Below are 21,043 nucleotides of genomic sequence, written 5' to 3' on the forward strand. Positions count from 1 at the left end.
ATCAACCGCACTGGGACGCACTGTCATCTGGTGTAGAGCACCCACAGTGACAGTATTCAAAGAAGAATTAAAGTGCTAGAGTCACCATCCCGAACTTGAGGCTTCACGAATTTGTTCAGTCTCAGATCTAAGATCAACCTCCAACCTCTGTCCTCCTTTGGCCCTAGTAAATATTTTGAGTAGAAGCCCCTAACCCTAGAGTAAGGGTTCTATCATTCCTAATCAGAGAAGAAAGTCTGCTTCTTGTCTCAGTATAAATTTGTGAGGGGGGGTCCCTGAAGACACATGGGAAAGGGGGGGTAGAAGGAAGGAGTGACACACTGGATAGTATATCCCGATTTTATAAACTTCAAGAATCATCAGTCCATGGTGATTCACTCCCAAGCCTGGTCAGAATGGACAAGACAGTCCCCAAAGGCAGGGAGGTAGACTAGTGCACAGAAACTATAAATCCAGTCATCGTCGAACCCTAGACCAACCCATCAAAACTGTTTAGATGATGCCTGGGTGGTCATGGAGGGCGGCTAAGCAGCACTCTTCCTCTGAAACCTGTCTCTCTCTCTGCGAGGTCTGGGGCTCTATGGTATTCCAAGAACTAAGCAGAGCATGACCGCTGGGCAGCCTGAGACCTACAAAAACATTTTTTGCTTGTAGGTGTGTAAATGCCCAAGGAACGTACGGTAGCCCCAGAACCCTTCAATGTGTGCAGGGAGTCATTTATGTCTCCAAGAAAAGTTTATGACCATCAAAGGAAGCCCTCTACTGTGTTCTGAACCTCTTTAGAAATTCTAAAAGTTGGAGCCATGATATCCTACGCATAACTACTGCAATGGAGATGGATGTGGCAGCACTATCGGCAGCAACTAGAGACACTCTGAGAGCTGCTCTGGTCAACAGCTGACCCTCGGTAATGACAGACTGGAACTGCTCCCTGCAGATGTGTGGCAGCTGCTCAATAAAAGCCCTGTGCTTGTTATAATTATTAAAAGTTGTATGTTGGCCATACTTGGTATGGTATCTTGTGATCCAGAACTTCAGCAGTCCTGCGTAGTAAGATTTTTGTCTGAAGAGATCCAGCCACCTTTGATCCTTGTCATAAGGGGTAGATCTTGAAAAATGCTGGCTACACCTTTCATTCACCACATCCACTACTGGGAAGTTAGGAGGGGATGGGAAAATAAGAAGTCAGAATCCCTAAGTGGCACATCGTACTTATCAATCCTTTTGCACCTTGATGGAATAGTGGCAGGCACCAGATCACCTTCGCCACATCCAGAAGAGCCTCATTAATAGGCAGCATCACTCTGGAGGGTGTTGCAGACTGCAAAATATCTAACAGCTTGTGTTGTGGATCTTTGGCCTCCTCCAGAGGGATCTGCAAGATGCCTGCTTCCATTCTAAGGAGGCCCTGAGACTGCCTAAAGTCAGCCGCCATAGAATGTGGTGAAGGCTTCTGGCAAGCAGAGGCTAGGGGCAGGGGTCAGCAGCCTTTCTGAAGCAGTGTGCCAAGTCTTCATTTATTCACTTTAATTTAAGGTTTCATGTGCCAGTAATACATTTTAATGTTTTTTAGAAGGTCTCTCTCTATAAGTCTATATATGATATAACTAAACTATTGTATTGTAAAATAAACAAGGTTTTCAAAATGCTTAAGAAGCTTCATTTAAAATTAAATTAAAATGTTGATCTTATGTCGCCGGCCCACTCATCCCGCTGCTGGTCTGGGGTTCTGTTCACCTAGGCCGGCAGCGGGCTGAATGGGGCCTGCGGCAGGGACTCCAGCTGACAAGGATCCAGCAGCCAGAATCCCACACTGGCAGCTGGCTGTGCGGGGCCAGTGGCCGGGACTCCGGACCTGCAGTGGGCTGAGCAGCTCAGCCCGCTACCACTCAGGGGTTCCATCCGCCGGCTCCTGCCAGCCAGGATCCTGGCTGCCAGATGCGCTCAGCCCGCTGCCAGCCTGAGGTCCTGGCCGTGCCCACGTACACTGGGTACCTACCTTCTCCCTGGTTCTGGCCCATTTTCTTCCTCTCTCTCTGCACTGAGCTGAGGACAGGAGTGCACTGAGCACAGGGCTGGAGGTGAAGGAGCAGGCTGGGGGTTCCTGTGTAGTGTCTGGGCCTGCGCTAGAATGAGGGAAGGGGCTCAGAGTTGGGGCAGGAGGTTTGGGTGTGGAGCACTTACCTGGGAAGCTCCCATTTGATGCAAGGGGTGCAGGTGTTGGGGGTGCAAAAGTCAGGATGTGGGGTGTGTGTGGGGTGTGGGGGTAGGGTGACCAGATGAGAGATGTGAAATATTGGGACATGGGGGTTGCCGGTGGAGCACCAAAAAACAAAAACAAACAAACAAAACCAACACACTAAGAGCCACTGGAGCATAGGAAAAATTGGTGAGGGCTGAGCACCCACCAGCAGCTCCACGCCCCCTCTCTCCCCCCACCAGCTCACCTTCGCTCTGCCTCCACCTCCCTGAGCTGGCTGCCATGTCTTGCTTCTCCCCCCTCCCTCCAGTGATTGCGCCGCCATACAGCTGATTAGCACAAGCCAGGGAGGGGTGAGGACGATGAATGCAGCATGCTTGGGGAAGAGGCAGGGCCAAGGCGGGGATTTGGGGAGGGAACCAATGGGGGCAGTGAGGGGGTGGGGCCAGAGCAGGGATTTGGGGAGGGATCCAATGTGGGAGAGGGGCAGAGTCGGGGCAGGGCCAGGGGGAAGTTGGTGCAGGGGGGCACAAGCCCCCCCTGCCTGTGCGCCAGAGGGCAAAATATCGGGACAGTTTGAGTCCCAACCAAACATCGGTCAGGACACAGGACAAAAGTAAATATAGGGACAGTCCCGATAAAATCGGGATGTCTGGTCACCCTATGTGGGTGTGTGTGTGCGCGCGAGTATCAGGGAAGAGGACTGGGGGCATGTGAGGGGGGTGCAGGTGTCAGGGCATAGGGTTGCAGGACTGCAGGGCTCAGGGCAGAGGGCTGGGTATGTGTGGGGGGCCAGGGCTGCAGGACAGAGGGCTGGGTGTGTGGGAGGGGGGTCAGGGCAGAGTGTTGGGGTTGTGGGGTGCTCATGGCAGGGGACTGGAGAGGATATGTCCCTATTCCACCACCCTCTCCCTTCCCCAAGGCCCTGCCCCCACTTCTTCTTTGCCTCCGCCAGGAGCAGCAAGCACGCTGACTCCACTCCTTCCCAACCCCCTCCCTCACAAAGGCCATCAGCTGATCGGCCTGCAGGGAGGGAGGGATGGAGAGGTGGAGGAGGGGGGGTCAGGAACCCAGAACACTGTGGGAAGAGGCAGGGGAGCCAGCGGGACCAAGCTTCTGCCTCCTGCCCTGTGGGAGGGGGTAGGGGGGGTGGAAGGTGGAGAAGAGTGGACCAGGCTGGGAGGGGCTGGGCAGGGCAGGAATTTTAATGGCACACTGCTGTCTGTCGGGATGCCGGTAGGTAGCAGTGTGCCATTAAAAAAAAAAAAAAAAAAAAAAAAAAAAATCGGTTCACATGCCATCTTTGGCACATGTGTCATAGGTTGCCGATCTCTGAGATAGGGAAACCATCTCTGCTCATCCTGGCTAATAGCCATTGATGGACCTCTCCTCCATGAATTTATCTAGTTCTTTTTTGAACTCTGTTAGGGTCTTGTGCTTCAAAACATCCTCTGGCAAGGAGTTCCACAGGTTGACTGTGCACTGTGTAAAAAAATACTTCCTTTTGTATTTTGTACTTCCTGATGCCTGTTAATTTCATTTGGTGATCCCTAGTTCATTTATTATGAGAAGCAGTAAATAACACTTCCTTATTTACTTTCATCACACCAGTCATGATTCTATAGATCTCTATCATGTCCCCCCCTTAGTTGTTTCTTTTCCCAGCTGGTTGGCCCTCCCTCTCCCTGTGGTTGACTGACTCGATCACCAGGGAGTTGGGGACACGATGGTTGTACAGGTATTCACGCCCCTTGGCGGGCACCAAGTACTTCTGTTCTGCCCTCTTAGAGATGGGGGGCAAGGAAGCCGGGGTTTGCCACAAGGCCTTCAAAATCTTTGTCACCCCTTCATGGAATGGGAGAGCCACCCTACTCAGTGCAGAGGCTGGGGCCAAGAGGAATTCTGAGGGTTCCTCCATCTCCTTGGCTTGATGCTACCCTTTTCAACAGTTCCTGATGGGCCTTAGAGTCCTCCTGCAGAACAGATAGAGGAGGGGCTGTAATCGCCTCATCAGGGGAGGATGAGGATTGGGGTGCAGTACCCAACAGTGCCAGAGGTCCCACCATTTGGTCATCCTCTGGGCATGGAACCGATGATGAACACTTCGACTCCTTCTTGGAGGCTGAAATAGAGAGGCTGATGGTCTCTCTCAGGCGCCAGGCACCAAGCGAACCATCACTGGGGGCTGTGTCGGGGGCCATGGGGCCCATTGGTACCACAGTGCCAGCCAAGGAGCCCGGTGCCACTGCACCTGTTGTGGCACCGACAGAGCAGGATGTTTAGCCTAACTTGCCTGTCCCAAAGACTAATAACTATGAAGGGAGGTTGGCTTGGTGTACAACCTACCGCTGTCCCTGGACCGGGAGGAGCAAGTGGAGTCAGGAACAGTGCCAACCACGAGACCGTGCTCCCAGTGTGGAGGAGCGGGAGTACCGCTGGTAGCAACTGCTCCATGATCGGCTCCGACGGGCGGATCCATGCCAGTGAGGTGCCGGCAATCAATGCCTGGGACTGCAAAAGTGCCATGGTGGGGTCCTGGAGCAAGATGAAGAATGGGAATAGCGTTGATGCCTGGAACTCCTGCCAGGCAGTACCCAGCCAGACAACCTGGTGGGGGTCAACAGGGACTGGCGCGGACCGTGCATGGAGTGATCGCTGAGCGGCGAACGGCGTCGGGAACATTCCCTAGACCGTGAACGGTACCAATCAGGCAACTATTGCAGAGATCCAAGTAATGGCTTGCCTCTGGACCAGGGAGCCAATGGTGGCAGTGTCCCTGGTACCAGAAGAGACATAACATCCCGGGCCACTTGCATGGAGGGCATCCGGACATCCGGGGAGGTCGGTGCAGATTGGGCTGGGCTACCCCACTCAACCTGAGTCAGAGGCCCGGAGGTCGACAGGGATTGAGAACTGCCCGACATGGGTCTAGACTCTTCCCCGGTCTTGCTCCAGTGTCGTCTTAGCTTTTTTAGAGCATCTTGCAGACAGGGAGTGGTGCTGGCTAGTGGAAAGCGCTGAATGGTTGCCGCTCGAAGGATCTGTATTCTTGCAGCAATCACTGAAATGGGCTTCCCCGAGACAGCGTAAACAGTCCACGTATGGATCACCCACTGGCATCGGCTGTCTGCAAGTGTCACACAACAAAGCCCAGGGCACAGGGCATGCCCCGACCCAGGCGCACTAAACTAACATTAAACTAAACTACTTTAACTACAGGTACTACTAACTATGAAGAGTTCAAGAGGGAGGCTGCAGCCAAACTGGAGCAGAGCAGTTCTGACGCACCTTCACTGGTGGCAAAGCGAAACCGAGGGTGGGGGGCTACTCTCATTACAACTTCAAAAGTTATTTTTCCTCTCTTGGTATCCTGCTGTTAAATGAATTGTCTCAGACTGACCTCACGCTTGGTAAGGCAAGTCCCATTTTTTCATGTATTTATACCTACTCCTGTATTTTTCCACTCCACGTATCTGATAAAGTGGGTTCTAGCCTACGAAAGCTTATGCCCAAATAAATCTGTTAGTCTCTAAAGTGCCACAAGGACTCCTCGTTGTTTTTGCTGATACAGACTAACATGGCTACCACTCTGAAACCTTTGTTTTAAGTCTTTTCAGCATATGGGTCCCTTTCACCAGTTGAAATCTTCTACTGTAAACATGATCCAAGTGTAGATAAGCTACTTATTTAAAGCGGAATATTTCAAGTTTGGATAGGTTACATATTGACCAGATAGATCACTATGAAGAGGAGATTTGAAAGTGGTGCAAGCAAGAGACAGCGAAAACAACTGAGTGAAGCAGTAGCTAAGAGCTCAAAGCCAAAAACTTCATTTCTCAAACCACTGGAAAACACACAAAGGTGGGAAATTCTGAAGCAATATCTTCCTGTTTCACTGCATGGGACGTCCAAAACTAGATGGTCTGCACAGATGGATGGTGTTCAACTAGTTGCGCAGCACTTGAATTCAGTGAGAAAGGCTTTAAATGAGCTGGAATCTCTCACAGTCTGTTGAACTGCCAAAGAGAGAGTAATGAAGATCTACTTTCTGCAGCTCAACAATTTCAGCAACAGTACAACAAAGAAATCTCAAAAGAGCTCAGTGACGAGGTCATCTTCCTCAAACAAATATATTCCACAAACTTTAAAATTGGATTGCAAGGCAAAGGAATTGCTTCAAGAAATACTCAAACTTGGACTCTCTGGGGTGTTTCCTATGTGATAGTGGGGTACAGGAGTCTGGAAAAGGCAAATATATTGGCCACTGGATGAATAGTTTTCAGTTCCCTGAGTGACCAGAGTAGGGGCTGCACTAGAGCAGTCAGAAACCTGCTAGAACCAATTAAGACAGGCAGGCTAATTAAGACACCTGGAGCCAATTAACATACTAGAATCAATGACAACAAGCAGACTAATCAGGACACCTGCTTTAAAAAGGACTTCCCCCATCAGTTGGTGGAGGGCAAGCAAGGAGTGAGACAGCATGCTGCTGGAGGACTGAGGAGTACAAGCGGATCAGGCTTCAAGGGGAAGATCCTGCGGTGAGGATAAAGAAGGTGCTGGGGTGAGGCTATTGTGAAGTAGCCCAGAGAGTTGTAGCTGCAGCTGTCACATAGCTGATACAGGAAACGTAGACAGCTGCTATCCACAGGGCCCTGGGCCGGAATCTGGTGTAGAGGGCGGGCCTGGATTCCCCCCATCCCCCCAACTCCTGATTGGACACAAGAAAAGTTGACCTGGTCTGTGAGCAACACCAGAAGGGAAGGTCTAAATTGGAAAGGGATCAGGCCTGTTCCCGTCCCACTAGGTGGGACACAGAGACTGTAGGGATTGTTCTCCATTTTCCCCATGCTGGCCAGTGATGAGGTTCACAATATCTAGCAAGGCGTTCTACGGGTTGACTGTGCATTGTATTAAAAAAAAAAAAAGCGGCTTTTTTTTTTTAAACCTGCTTTTTCATTTGGTGACCTCTAGTTCTTATGTTTGAGGAGTAAATAACAGTTCCTCAGATTTGCCACCTAAAAAGAATGGCTCAGATTTGGGAATCTCCCTCATATCCTCAGCTGTGAAGACCAATACAAAGAATTAATTTAGTTTCTTCTCAATGGCCTTATCTTTGAGTGCTCCTTCAGCATCTTGCTCATCAAATGGCCCCCCTGGTTGTTTAGCAGGCTTCCTGCTTCTGATGTACTTAAAACATTTTTAGCTATTACTATATCAATATCCTCATTTAACATGAGGCACTCTAGTTCACCCACATTATTCAGACTTTGGCTAGCTGTTCTTCAAATTCTTGCTGGCTGGGGCACCCAGGGAAAAAAATTAGTTGAGGAGGCAAATTGCTGCTCTGGTGCTACACCCACGAGCTGCCGGTTCTACAAAGAGCTGGACGCGATACTTGATGGTGACCCGACCTCCACTGCGAAGTCCCCTGTGGATACTTTGTTGGCTTCATTGCCAGTTGAGAGTGGACTGAGCCAGGAGGAACCAATCTTGGATGAAGAGGGGGAGAGGGAACCAGAGGCCGAGGATGACTCAGAGGCCAGAGATGCATGCAGTCGGGAACTCTTTTCTACCCTGGAGAAGCCTAGCCAGTCACAACAGTCGAATACTGGCAAACTGCGAACAGGAGAGGAGGCCCCTGGTAAGTGGATCTGATTTGGGGAATTGCTGAAGTGAGTTGTTGAGGGCAGGAAGATTGCAGATAGCAGGCTTGTCTCCCACCTCATGCCTAGTTTGAGCAGCAGAACGGGCTGTACTCCCTCACTTCACAGGAATCTCCCTCAGAAGATCTCCATGAAACTCTCGTGGAGATACTGGGCAATCCGCTCCCGCACGTTCCTTGGCAGAGCTGCTTTGTTTCTTGCCCCGTTAATTAACTTTCCCATACCACTGTGCAGTCACGGGCAGGGGGACCACAGCTGCACACAGGCTAGCAGCGAAGGGACCAGGGCGGAAGCGGCATGCTTGGAGAAAACCCTTCCCTTGATTCTCTACTCACCCTCAACAGCGAAATATCTTCCATAATGATCGCCTCCTGTGGAAAGTGTGGAGATAGGAATGATTATGAGGCTCCCTCTGCAGTGCTGGCTCTCCCCAGGTGCCCAAGAGCCATGTGTCCAGTGTACAGCAGGATCCAGGAACACAGTGATTTACCCTGCCCCTCTGGCTACGCATCATTTTGGGGGTCTTGTGGCTTGTGTGTGCTTGCGTGGGGTCAGCCAGTTAGTGTCAGGTGTGAGAGTAATGGCTATGTTTTAAAGCACTGAAACAGTATTGTCTGTGTTGCAAACAATACTGCTTCTGTAAAATGTTGCATTTAAACTTCTCAGAGCTGACCTCAGGAGACCAGCTCCCTTTATCGGCAGCAGAATGGTTGTGAAGAATCCAAAAGCAGCCAAGAAGAACTAAGGACAACTTTATGCATGAGGTTATAATGCACTCTGCCGCCGAGAAAAAGAAATTGAAGGAGTGGCGGGATAGCGAGAAGAGGGAACGAAAGGAGAATGTGGCATACCAGAAAGAAGCCATGGAGTGGCTCTTAACAGTTATGGAGCGCCAAGCAGACATGCTCCAGGCGATACTAGCTCTTCAAACTGAGCAGCTCTACACCCTCCCCCACTCCCCCTTCTGCAGCCACTGTCACAGAACTCTTTCCCATGCACTCTGCCCCCTCCCACCAGACACACACATACAGCCAACACACTCTTATCAACCTCCTGGCTCCACTCTTTACCCGCAGCATTCCACTCCTCCCTCGTCAGAGTCCAGCAGTGTGGACTCCCAATACTCACTGCACTCAACACCCATCCATCTGCAGTTTGACCCTGCTGAAGTACAGCACCCGCTGCATCATACTCCAAAGGAGAAGGCTGGGTATGATCCCTGGACATACACAAATCTGTAGCCATCCTGGGACCCCTCCTCCTCTTGAGACCTTCCATTTCCCCCATTCCCACTGATGAATTTTTTTGTTTGACTCTCTCCTCTGGTTGCTGTCTTCCAATAAAAGAATTGTGTTTGTTTGAAAGCAATCTTTATTTTATTAAGTAAAAGCAAAAAGAGTACAGCAAAGCAATATACATACAGCTATGTTAAGGCCCCTTCTTGCATCATGTGCACCAATCACCTCTTAGCATTCCCGGGGATAGCAACAAATATTACTGGCTTTCAGCTTCATATTGCTGTCTCAAAGCATCCCTGATCCTTATGGCCCCATACTGTGCCCTTCTAATAGCCCTGGTCTCCAGCTGTTTAACTCAGCCTCCAGCCTCTGTGGTCCAGCCCTGATTGAAGCTTTCACCCTTCCCTTCACAAATATTATGGAGCACACAGCACATGGCTATAAACATAGGAATATTACCATTGGCCATGTTCAGCTTCCCATATAAGCAACACCAGCAGGCTTTTAAACGGCTGAATGCACTTCACAGTTATTCTGCACTTACTCAGCCTGTTGAACCGCTCCTTGCTGCTGTCAGTTGCCCCAGGTATGGCTTCATGAACCACGGCATTAAGGGGTAGGTAGGGTCTCCCAGGATCACAATGGGCATTTTGACTTCCCCCAGGGCGATCTTCTGGTCTGGGAAGAAAGTCCTGCTTGCAGCTTCTTGAACAAGCCAATGTTCCGAAAGATGGGCGAGTCATGCACTTTTCTAGACCAGCCTGCGTTAATGTCTGTGAAACGCCCACAGTGATCCACAAGCTCCTGAAGAACCATTGAAAAATACCCCTTGTAATTAATGTACTTGGTGACTAGGTGGTCTGGTACCAGAATTGGAATATGCGTGCCATCTAGCACCCCTCCACAGTTAGGAAAGCCCATTTGTGCAAAGCCATCAACAATCTCACACACGTTGCCTAAAGTTAGGGTCTTTCTGAGCAGGATGTGATTAATGGCCCTGCACACTTCTGTCAAAACGACTCCAGTGGTTGACTTTCCCACTCCAAACTGATTAGCGACTGATCGGTAGCAGCGTGGAGTAGCCAGCTTCCACTGTGCAATCGCTACACGCTTCTCCAATGGCAGGGCAGCTCTCATTCTTGTGTCCTTGTGCCAAAGGTCTGGTACGTGCTCATCACACAGTCCCATGAATTTGGCTTTCCTCATGCAAAAGTTCTGCAGCCACTGCTTGTCATCTCAGACATGCATCACAGTGTGATCCCACCACTCACTGCTTGTTTCCTGAGCCCAAAAGCAGTGTTCCACAGTGGTCAGCACCTCCATGAATGCCACAAGAAATCTCACGTTGTACCTACTACGCGTGGTGAGATCAATGTCGCACTCCTCTTGACTTTGTAGTTTAAGGAATAACTCCACTGCCACTCGTGACGTGTTGGTTAGTGCAAACAGCATTCTTGTCAACAGCTCAGGATCCATTCATGCAGCCAGAAAGAGACAGGGCAGGGTGCGCAGTACACAAACCATTGAAAGATGGTGCCAAATGCAGATGGAAGTACGGGGATTGCTGGGATGTGAAGCGATGCACCACTGGGCATTGGGATAGGACCCAGGATGGCCTGAGATCCCTTCTGCCTTCCCACAAGTCTTAGCAGCAGAAGAGAAAGAGGTGCTCTGTGGGATAGCTGCCCAGAGCACACCGCTCCGAACAGTGCCACAAGTGTGAACATAATATTGCGCAGGCAGCTGTCAGTGTAGACACACAACAATGGTTTTCCTTTGGTGCTCTCTGAGTGGCGCTGTAACTGTTGGTGCTGTAACTTTGCCAGTGTAGACATGCTCTAAGAGATACTTCTGCCTATTACTTTGTTAGTGCGGGCCATATAAGTACCACAGATACTAAATAACACACAACGGCATCTCTCAAGTGCCTTTCCCACTATCAGCACAAGGGGAAACTAGGGTTCCATCAGCTGAAGTGCCCAGAGACTGAGAGAAAAGTGTCCTGAATTAACTTAGGGTACATGCACCCAGTGCAAATAAGCAAGCAAGCAAAAAACCCTGGAAGATCAACTGCCTCAGAGCCCAGATCAACTGACTCAAGCTTGCACTACAGGGCTAAAAAGTAGCACTGCAGATGTTCCTGCTCAGGCCAAAGCCCAGGCTCCGAAACCCAGCAAGGGGGGAGGTGGGTGGAAGGGAAGATCTCAGACCTCAGGCTCCAGCCCAAACAGGAAGACCTACACTGTTTTTAGCTGTAAAGCATGAGCCCGTGTCAGCTGACCAGGGCTCAGACTCATTGCTGCAGGATTTTTTGTTGTTCTCAGTGCACACATTCCCTAAGGGCTTCCTAGATCACTCTTTGCAGTCAAATTCTAGGGCAAACACTGACCAGATTTAACTTGCTTCTAGGTGGCTCTTGTGTCAGCATTGCAGGAAGTGACAATCATTTATTCCTAAGATGAGAAACATGGATCATTAGTGTTAAAATCTTCAAACAGAAATGGGCACAGTAGTTTAACCAGCCAACACCACACCAGGTCCTGTTTCTATGCATTTAGGTACCTGTAGTATGTTTATCACTACAGCATGAGTGGAGCCATGCAACTTCTTCTACATCTACCATAACCTAATGAACCACAGTGTCCAAATGTAGTAAAAATCCATCAGAACAGGCACATGACCACTACCCATAGCCAGGAAGACATAATCCATCAATGTCATGAGTTGTCTCGGTGCCATGTCTTGATCTGAAATTTGACAGGCAGGCAGTAATAGCACTTGGAGGAGACAAGAGGGCTGTGCACAGGACTGCAGCTTTCCATGATACATGCTGAGAAGGTCAGAAGTGGAGGACAGTGTATGTTACACTTGCTTTAAGACTTACAATGTCAATTACAGTACATTCAAGTCACCTGTGCATTCATCTCTTAGTATTGTGTCAAGAGGAGAGGGTGAAAGGCATTTGCGAAGCAGAGCTGAAGGTCCCCGCTTTGCAGACTGGACTCTTCCACCTATCATCTGTCCCTTCACCAGAACGCTGCATGAGTGCCTGTGCTGAGGCCAACAAACGGAGTAGGGAATGGCGTGTGAAAGCCTTCCCCAGATTAGCTGACCGGTAGACCTGGCTGTAAAATGCCATGAAAAATTTTGATTGTGGGAGAAAATTCATCACCACAAATTGGGATAAAGAGTCAAAAATTTGAAGTCTTTTGCAGGCAGAAACATTCTGAAAAGTTCCATTTCAGGAGAACTCTCTGTGCTGCCCAGCTCCCTGGGAGTCAGACTGCTTAGGTGCCAGGGGAGCCCAAGCTGGCAGGAAACCGCTCTCACCAGCTTACCTGCCACATTTCTGTGGGAAGACACAATTTGCATGGAACATTTCTTCCATCTAAGCAGCATTTTCCAACAGATAAGCATTCTGTCAGAAAAATTTCAGCCAGCTCTGACTACCCAAAGAGCTCCACCATCCTCAACACTGCATCAAGCACCATGAGGCAGAACAGGCTTCTGGCAGAACAGGCTTCTCCCCACTTGGGCAAGCAGAACCATGATGGCAGGCTTCAAAGTGTGAAGTCCCACCAACTGCAGACTGAGGTTACAGCCCTGACCAAGAGAATCAGATTTTAAGAAACAAGACTCATGGTATTTAAAATTCTCAGCACATCAGAAGAATAAGAACTACAAAGTAAGGAGCCTACAGATGTATCCTGCATGGTATGACATCAGTGTAATTGCAAATAACATTACTTTCATGTGTATGTTTGAGGCTGGGAAAAGGCAAACCGTTCACATAAACAGAGAAAATTAACCAACCCATACAGAAAACTACGAACAATTTCATTTATTATGAGTCCAAAGCAACTGAGAGGGGGAATAATTTGTCTTTTCTGTTAATATCCTTTGTATCTACAGTCCAAAATGGCATTTGTTTTGCTGTTATATAAGACAGTTACTCACCTTTGTAACTGTTGTTCTTCGAGATGTGTTGCTCATATCCATTCCAATTAGGTGTGTGCGTGCCACGTGCACGTTCGTTGGAAGATTTTTACCCTAGCAACACTCGGTGGGTCAGCTGGGTCGCCCCCTGGAGTGGCGCTGTTATGGCGCCATATATATACCTCTGCCAACCCAACAGCCCTTCAGTTCCTTCTTGCCGGCTACTCTGACAGAGAGGAAGGAGGGCAGGTTTGGAACGGATATGAGCAACACATCTCATAGACTCAGATTCTAGGGTCAGAAGGGACCAATGTGATCATCCAGTCCGACCCCCTGCACAAAGCAGGCCACAGAACCCTACCCATCCACTTCTATAACAAACCCCTAACCTATGTCTGAGTTACTGAAGTCTTCAAATTGTGGTTTGAAGACCTCAAGCTGCAGAGAATCCACCAGCAAGTGATCCATGCCCCACGCTGCAGAGGAAGGTGAAAAACCTCCAGGGCCTCTGCCAATCTGCCCTGGAGGAAAATTCCTTCCTGACCCCAAATATGGCGATCAGCTAAACCCTGAGCATGTGGGCAAGACTCACCAGCCAGCACTCAGAAAAGAATCCTCTGCAGTAACTCAGATCCCATCTCATCCAACATCCCATCACTGACCACTGGGCATACTTATCTGCTGATAATCAAAGATCAATTGCCAAAATTAGGCTATCCCATCATACCATCCCTTCCATAAACTTATCAAGCTTAATCTTAAAGCCAGATATGTCTTTTGCCCCCATTATTCCCCTTGGAAGGCTGTTCCAGAACTTCACTCCTCTAATGGTTAGAAACCTTCATCTAATTTCAAGTCTAAACTTCCTAGTGTCCAGTTTATACCCATTTGTTCTTGTATCTACACTGGTACTAAGCTTAAATAATTCCTCTCCCTCCCTAATATTAATCCCTCTGATATATTTATAAAGAGCAACATATCCCCCCTCAACCTTCTTTTGGCTAGACTAAACAAGCCAAGCTCTTTGAGTCTCCTTTCATATGACAGGTTCTCCATTCCTCGGATCATCCTAGTAGCCCGTCTCTGAACCTGTTCCAGTTTGAATTCATCCTTCTTAAACATGGGACATCAGAACTGCACACAGTATTCCAGGTGGGGTCTCACCAGTGCCTTATATAACAGTACTAACACCTCTTTATCTTTGCTGGAAATACCTTGCCTGATGCATCCTAAAACTGCATTAGCTTTTTTAACGGCCATATCACATTGGCGGCTCATAGTCATCCTGTGATCTACCAACACCCCAAGGTCCTTCTCCTCCTCTGTCGCTTCCAACTGATGCGTCCCCAATGTATATCTAAAGTTATTATTAATCCCTAAGTGCATGATCTTGCACTTTTCACTATTAAATTTCATCCTATTACTATTACTCCAGTTTAAAAGGTCATCCAGATCTTCCTGTATGATATCCCAGTCCTTCTCCATGTTAGCAGTACCCCCCAGCTTCGTGTCATCCACAAACTTTATTAGCACATTTCCGCTTTTTGTGACAAGGTCAGTAATAAAAAGGTTAAATAAGATTGGTCCCAAAACCGATCCTTGAGGAACTCCACTAGTAACCTCCTTCCAGCCTGACAGTTCACCCTTCAGTACGACCCGTTGTAGTCTCCCCTTTAACCAGTTCCTTATCCACCTTTCAATTTTCATATTGATCCCCATCTTTTCCAATTTGACTAATAATTCCGCATGTGGAACCGTGTCAAATGCCTTACTGAAATCGAGGTAAATTACGTCTACCGCATTTCCTTTGTCTAAATAATCTGTCACCTTCTCAAAGAAGGAGATCAGGTTGGTTTGGCACGATCTACCTTTAGTAAAACCATGCTGTAATTTGTCCAAATTACCATTGACCTCAATGTCCTTAACTACTTTCTCCTTCAAATTTTTTTCCAAGACCTTACATACTCCGCTCCCGCACATTGATGTGTAAGGCCAGCTCTTGAGGCGACCAGAGGCCTTGAGTGCGAAGGCCCTCGAGGTGGGCACCCCAACCCAGAGATGATGCACCCATGGTTAGGGCCATCGAGGGTTGCAGTGGGTGGAATGGCATCCCTGTGGGGTTTACCCACCATGCTAGGGAGCCCAGAACCTTCCGGGGAATAGTGAGCATCGAGTCCAGGCTGTCTGTGTGTGGTTGGTATATTGAAGCAAGCCAGGTTTGAAAGGGACGGAGGTGTAGCCTCGCGTGCTTGGTCACGAAGGTGCAGGAGGCCATGTGACCTACTAGGCTGAGGCAGGTGCACAAACCTTCCCGATAACGTCAGTGAAGACCTCAAATAATTGAAGCCATTGCTTGAAAACGTGACTGTGGGAGGCAGGCTCTGGCCAGACTGGAGTCCAGAACTGCTCCAATGAAGTCTATTCTCTGCATGGGTGTCAGAGTAGACTTCTCTGTGCTGATCATCAGGCCTAGGCTCTCGAAGAGGTCTTTGACGATGCGCAGGTGCTGCGACACTTGTAACAGGGAAGTCCCTCGAATGAGCCAATTGTCGAGATACAGGTAGATGTGTACCCGACGATGCCGGAGGCGACTATGGCCATGCATTTTGAGAACACACGCGGAGCTGTAGAAAGGCCAAACGGAACTACAGTGAACTGAAAAAGTGTTGATGGTTGACCACAAAATGGAGGTACCATCTGTGTGGTGGGTAAACTGCGATGTGGAAATACGCGTCCTTCATAACGAGGGCAGCATACCAGTCTCCCGGATCCAGAGACGGGATAATGGTCTCCAGGGTTAGCATGCAGAACTTCAGCTTTATCATGAACTTGTTGAGTTCTCGCAGGTCTAGGATCGGTCGTAGACCTCCCTTTGCCTTGGGGATTAGGAAGTAGCGGGAATAAAACCCCTTGCCCCTCATGTCTTTTGGCACCTCCTCTATGGCTCCCATGGCTAAGAGCAACTGGACCTCTTGCAAGAGGAATTGCTCGTGAGAGGGGTCCCTGAAGAGGGACGGGGAGGGAGGGTGGGAAGGCGGGTTTGAAACAAAATGGAGGTGGTATCCCACTTCCACCGTGCGCAAGACCCAACGATCCAAGTTAGCTGGGACCAGGCAGGGAGGAATTGGGAGAGGCGGTTGAAAAAGGGAGGAGAAGGACCCGGTAGAGCAACTGGTGGGCCGCCCTCGGGCGTCCCATCAAAAGTTCTGTTTGGGCCCCGCTGGTGGTTTAGGGGGCGCCTGATTTCGAAGACCTTGAGGGCCAGACTGCCTCTGACAATTCCCTCTACCACGCTTTCTGCTAAAGCCCTGACGTGGCCTAGGCAGGGTGTAAGGGTAGTGTGGCTGGGGCCGGAAGGTCCTGCGTTGGCGTGTGCATACCCAGCGAGCGCATTATAATGCAATTGTCCTTCAGACTTTGCAATCTGGGGTCAGTTTTATCTGAGAACAGGCCCTGGCCTTCAAAAGGGCAAATCCTGAATAGTTTGTTGTAATTCAGGGGGAAGGCCTGATACCTGGAGCCAGGAGATATGCCTCATCGTCACTCCTGATGCCAGAATTCTGGCTGCAAAGTCCACTGCATCCAGAGAGGCTTGGAGGGAGATTCTTGCTACCTTTTTACCCTCCTCAAGTAGGGCCGTAAATTCTTGACAGGACTCCTGGGGAAGAGGTTCCGTAAACTTCCCCAAGGACACCCACGTGTTAAAGTTATATCTACTTAGGTGGGCTTGTTGGTTTGCCACCCTAAGCTGGAGGCCCCCGGACGAGTATATTTTGCAGCCTAGGAGGTCCATGCGCCTAGCCTCCTTTGACTTAGGAGCCGGGGCTTGCTGGACATGACGCTCCCTTTCGTTCACCGATTGCACCACTAAAGAGCAAGGAGGTGGATTAATGTAGAGATATTCATACCCCTTTGGAGAGGACCATATCTTTTCTCTCTACTGCCCTTGCTGTAGGTGGAATCGAGGCTGGGGATTGCCAAATGGTGTCCACATTAGCCTGTACGGTGCATATAAACGGAAGAGCCACTCTAGTAGGTACATCAGCGGATAGGATGTCCACGACAGGGTCCTCTATTTCAGGGACCTCCTCCATCTGCAAGTTCATATTTTGAGGCACTCGTCTCAAAAGGTCTTGATGGCCCCTGAGATCAATTGGTGGAGGGCCTGAGAAAGATGTTCCTGCCACCACCTCATCAGGCAAGGAGGAGGAGAGGCCCAGGACCAGGGGATCCTGTGGAGGCTCCTGTACTTGAGGAGCATTCTCTGCGTCAGGTGGAACCTGGGTGTCTGCAGATGGTATCGGAGTCTCATCCGTGCTCGTGGGGGGGGGGGGGGAAGGGGCTTACTGTCGCCTCTGGTACCTGGTGTTCTGACAGGGCCAACCGTGGAGCCACTGATGGAGCACCTTGGGCTTGGTGGTATGCCCACGGTGTCCAGAAGGACAAGCAATGAGGCCCTTGCTCGTGGCTCTGGGTCTCTGGAAATATATGGCTGGGGACGTCAGAGTCATGCTCCTGAGGATAGGATGCGCTACCAGCCTGCGATGACACCGATGTGTGTCTTGATGGCCACCGTGGTGCCGATAAGCCCTGGGAGGGCACCACTGTTCTGGATGCTCGATCCCGGGGAGTGGTATCGGGAGCTATAGCGGTACCGCGAGCAAGACCAGGTCCTTCTACTGTAGCGGTGCTGGGAGGTCGACCGGGATCTCAAGTCCCTTCATCTGGAAAGGCTGTGTGATACATGGTGCCGAGAGCAGTGCTGTGAGTATCTGGCTGGTGAACGAGATGTCAAACGGCGCCGCGAGTGCGACCGGTAACACGATGGAGAGTGGTGCCGGGACTGCAAGCAGCACCGGGAACGGCATGATCGAGAGCGTCTGTGAGACCGTGATCTTGAACGACGTCTCTCTGTTGGACCAACGGAAGGTGGCTTTACTAGGGCCGGTTTCCCGATGGATTGTATGACCAGCACCGGCAATGCCGGGGGTTGAGGCCATGTCGGCTCCATCATGGCGATGAGCTCCCTTGCTGTGGAGAAGGTCTCCGGTGTAGAAGGGAGGGCAAGCTCAACCACAGCATGAGCTGGGGAGCTGTCAGGCACCGAACTCAACGGCCCTTGTGGGACTGGAATAGACGGTGCCGCGCTCGGTGGAGCCGCAATCAGTGGTGCCACAGTCGACGGTGCCGTGGCAGATGACAGTGCTGGATGACCTGTCTTCGAAGAGCTCCTTCTGTGGAGCTGAAGCAGCTGGAGTGCTACGTTGCTTCCTGGGTGTCGGGGACAGGGAGCGGTGCCGAGCAGATGTCGGTGCTGGGGCTCCTTCTCGGTACCGGAGTGGTCCGGGGCCGAAGGGGCGCTCCTTACAGAAGCAGTCTGTTGGGCGCTCGGTGCCGACGCTGCAGGACTAAGTGCCGACTCCATGAGGAGCTGTTTCAGTCGAAAGTCCCGCTCCTTCTTTGTCCTTTGTTTAAATGACTTGCAGATACGGCACTTATCAGCAAGGTGGGATTCCCCTAGGTACTTGAGGCAGGAGTCATGGGGATCCCCTATTGGCACCGGCTTTTGGCACGCCGTGCACAGATTTGAATCCCGGTGCCTTGGAGGAAAGGGGCTAATACCCGATCCCCCCTTAAACTATATAAACTAACTAACTAATACTAACTATAACTACAAGAACTCAAACTATACACACAACAAACAGCAAAGAACTATGAGTAGCTAGGGATGTGGAGATCAGCAAAGCCACGCTCCACAGTTCCAACGACCGTCACGGGCGGTAAGAAGGAACTGAAGGGCCGTTGGGTGGGCAGGGGTATATATCCGGCACCATAACAGCACCCTTCCAGGGGGCGACCCAGCCAACCCACCAAGTGTTGCTAGGGTAAAAATCTTCCGACAAGTGTGCACGCTGCACGCACACACCTAATTGGAATCGATATGAGCAAGCACTAGAAGAAGAACATGCATTTATGTTTAATTTGATATCTAGTGTCACTGTGAATAGTATCAGCTTTCATAAAGGATATTACCACTGAATAATAATGGGAGAAAAATTCTATTCAACTTAATTCTGATTACATTCTATTTTGGACACTATTATCAGATTGATATTGGCATGTTGCAAGGAATTCAGAAGAGAGCAACAAAAATGATCAGGGATTTGGGGATCGACTTGCAAGCTCAACATATAAATTTTGATTTAGCTATGGCTGAAAGGACACATGAAAAAAAGAGTTAAAATATTTGAAGAATAAGAGGGAGAGGAATTATTTAGGGTAGCACACATGGGAGTATGTCTAGGAGTACAGGGAAGAAATTAAGAAAGGGAAAATTTGAGTTCCTCGTCTAAAAGCAGCTTCCTAAGAGTAATTTATACTACACTGTGGAACAGATTCCAAAGGGAAGTGGCAGAAGTCCCACTGCGTTGTACTTTAAGAATTAAATTAAACAAAGCTCTAGGAAACATCATTTCTAGGAGTCATCTCCCAGCCAACAAAATCTAGAGGAGGAAGAGACCTATTATTCAGCAACTACTAGCTACCTCCTTTTTGTCCATTACACTCCCGATCTAACAAAATTACCAATCCATATTTCATGTGAAAAATAAGACTCAAAAAAGATTTTGTATTTTTTAAAAAGGTTCAAAAATTCTAAGGGCCAAGTTATGGCCAACCCTGTGTCAGTGTGCCATACTAGGGTGAAGAGAACACACAGAGCCCCTCCACCTACAGTGCACCCATGCACGAGGCAACCTTAGTCTTGGGAGTCCAAGGGGGAAGCCCACCAGCACTGTCTAAAGCATTCCTTGGTCAAGTGATCTGGCAAGACAGGAGCATGGCCTTGCCTTCCATTCATGTGCAAGCAGCAGTCTGATTGCATTAGGAAGAGCAGTGGATGCACACTCCTAGCCAGCTCCATCCAGAGCACAAGAGGCATTAAGCTTTCCTCTGCAGCATCTGCTCCATGCATTCCCCTGGCTCTTAACAGTCACCATTTTGCCCAATGTGTTTGGTAAGAAACACACAACTCAGACATTTAGAAGGCTACACATATCATTTACATGTGCACTCATTCCACTGGCCAGTAGGCTGTAAAAAATAGCTATAGATGGTCATTTTCTGGTCAGTCTGTTACAATATAATGCCTTCCATTGGACTCAACAGACGGCAGACTTATTGGGTACAGGTTCCAGGTGATGAACATACATCCAAGTTAGACTGATGGCTAATTTATTCTTCAAAACCAGAATTCCTCCTTACTCACCCATTTAATAATCCAGTTTGTTAATTCTTCTGACATGGATATTTGATGGCTGCTCTATTTCAGTTTTACAAATAAAATCAATGCATCATACTGCCAGGCAAAGGAGAATGCTACTATATAAGACATCCATAATGAAATGGGAAATTCATCAATAAGGAAAGATACTTACTAGTTGGGTATATACACTTGTTTTAGCTTGCTTTCTGCTTCCGCTGCTTTCAATCGTTTCTTAAACACAAAAGAGAAAGTTAAAGTGAAAAACAAAAAATAAAAGACAGATGGTCACACCATTTTAACTGGGAGTCTGGAAATTCAACCCCTAGCATCTACAAGTCTCTTAATGAACAGGAATGAAATTCACTTCTTGGCATTAGCGGCTGTCATGTATTCCCTTTCTGATACAGAAATATCCATTGAAAATCAACTGTAGCCATCAAGAGACAACCAAAGTGTCTTCTGTGAATTCAACCAATCAGTTTCCAAAATCACAGTTAGACAACTTCTCATAAAGGACACTCGTTGCATCCTCTTTTAGTCCAACAGCAATGTGTGTGTTCAAAGAAAGATCTCTTAAGCGTTCTGGGCTTTTTCTCCTTGTTAGCTCATACCCAACCAGAATGTATCTGAACTGGTACAACATCTTATTTACTCACTCTTCTGACCAGCTGCATCATTTCAGAAACTGAAGAGATTTTTGTTCAAAAATGATATGCTATGCCTATCCTATGCATGTTAT

General features: G+C 49.0%; 1 protein-coding gene across 1 annotated transcript in view; it reads right to left on the minus strand.

The window, feature by feature from the left end:
• MTA1 (metastasis associated 1) overlaps positions 1 to 21,043 on the minus strand; it is a 176,702-nt gene that overhangs the window by 54,413 nt on the left and 101,246 nt on the right. The window contains 1 exon segment of the mRNA XM_030572101.1: positions 20,477 to 20,535. Coding sequence (XP_030427961.1) covers positions 20,477 to 20,535 — 59 coding nt within the window.

The sequence above is a fragment of the Gopherus evgoodei genome, chromosome 8, assembly GCF_007399415.2.
Source record: "Gopherus evgoodei ecotype Sinaloan lineage chromosome 8, rGopEvg1_v1.p, whole genome shotgun sequence".
Taxonomy (NCBI): domain Eukaryota; kingdom Metazoa; phylum Chordata; order Testudines; family Testudinidae; genus Gopherus; species Gopherus evgoodei.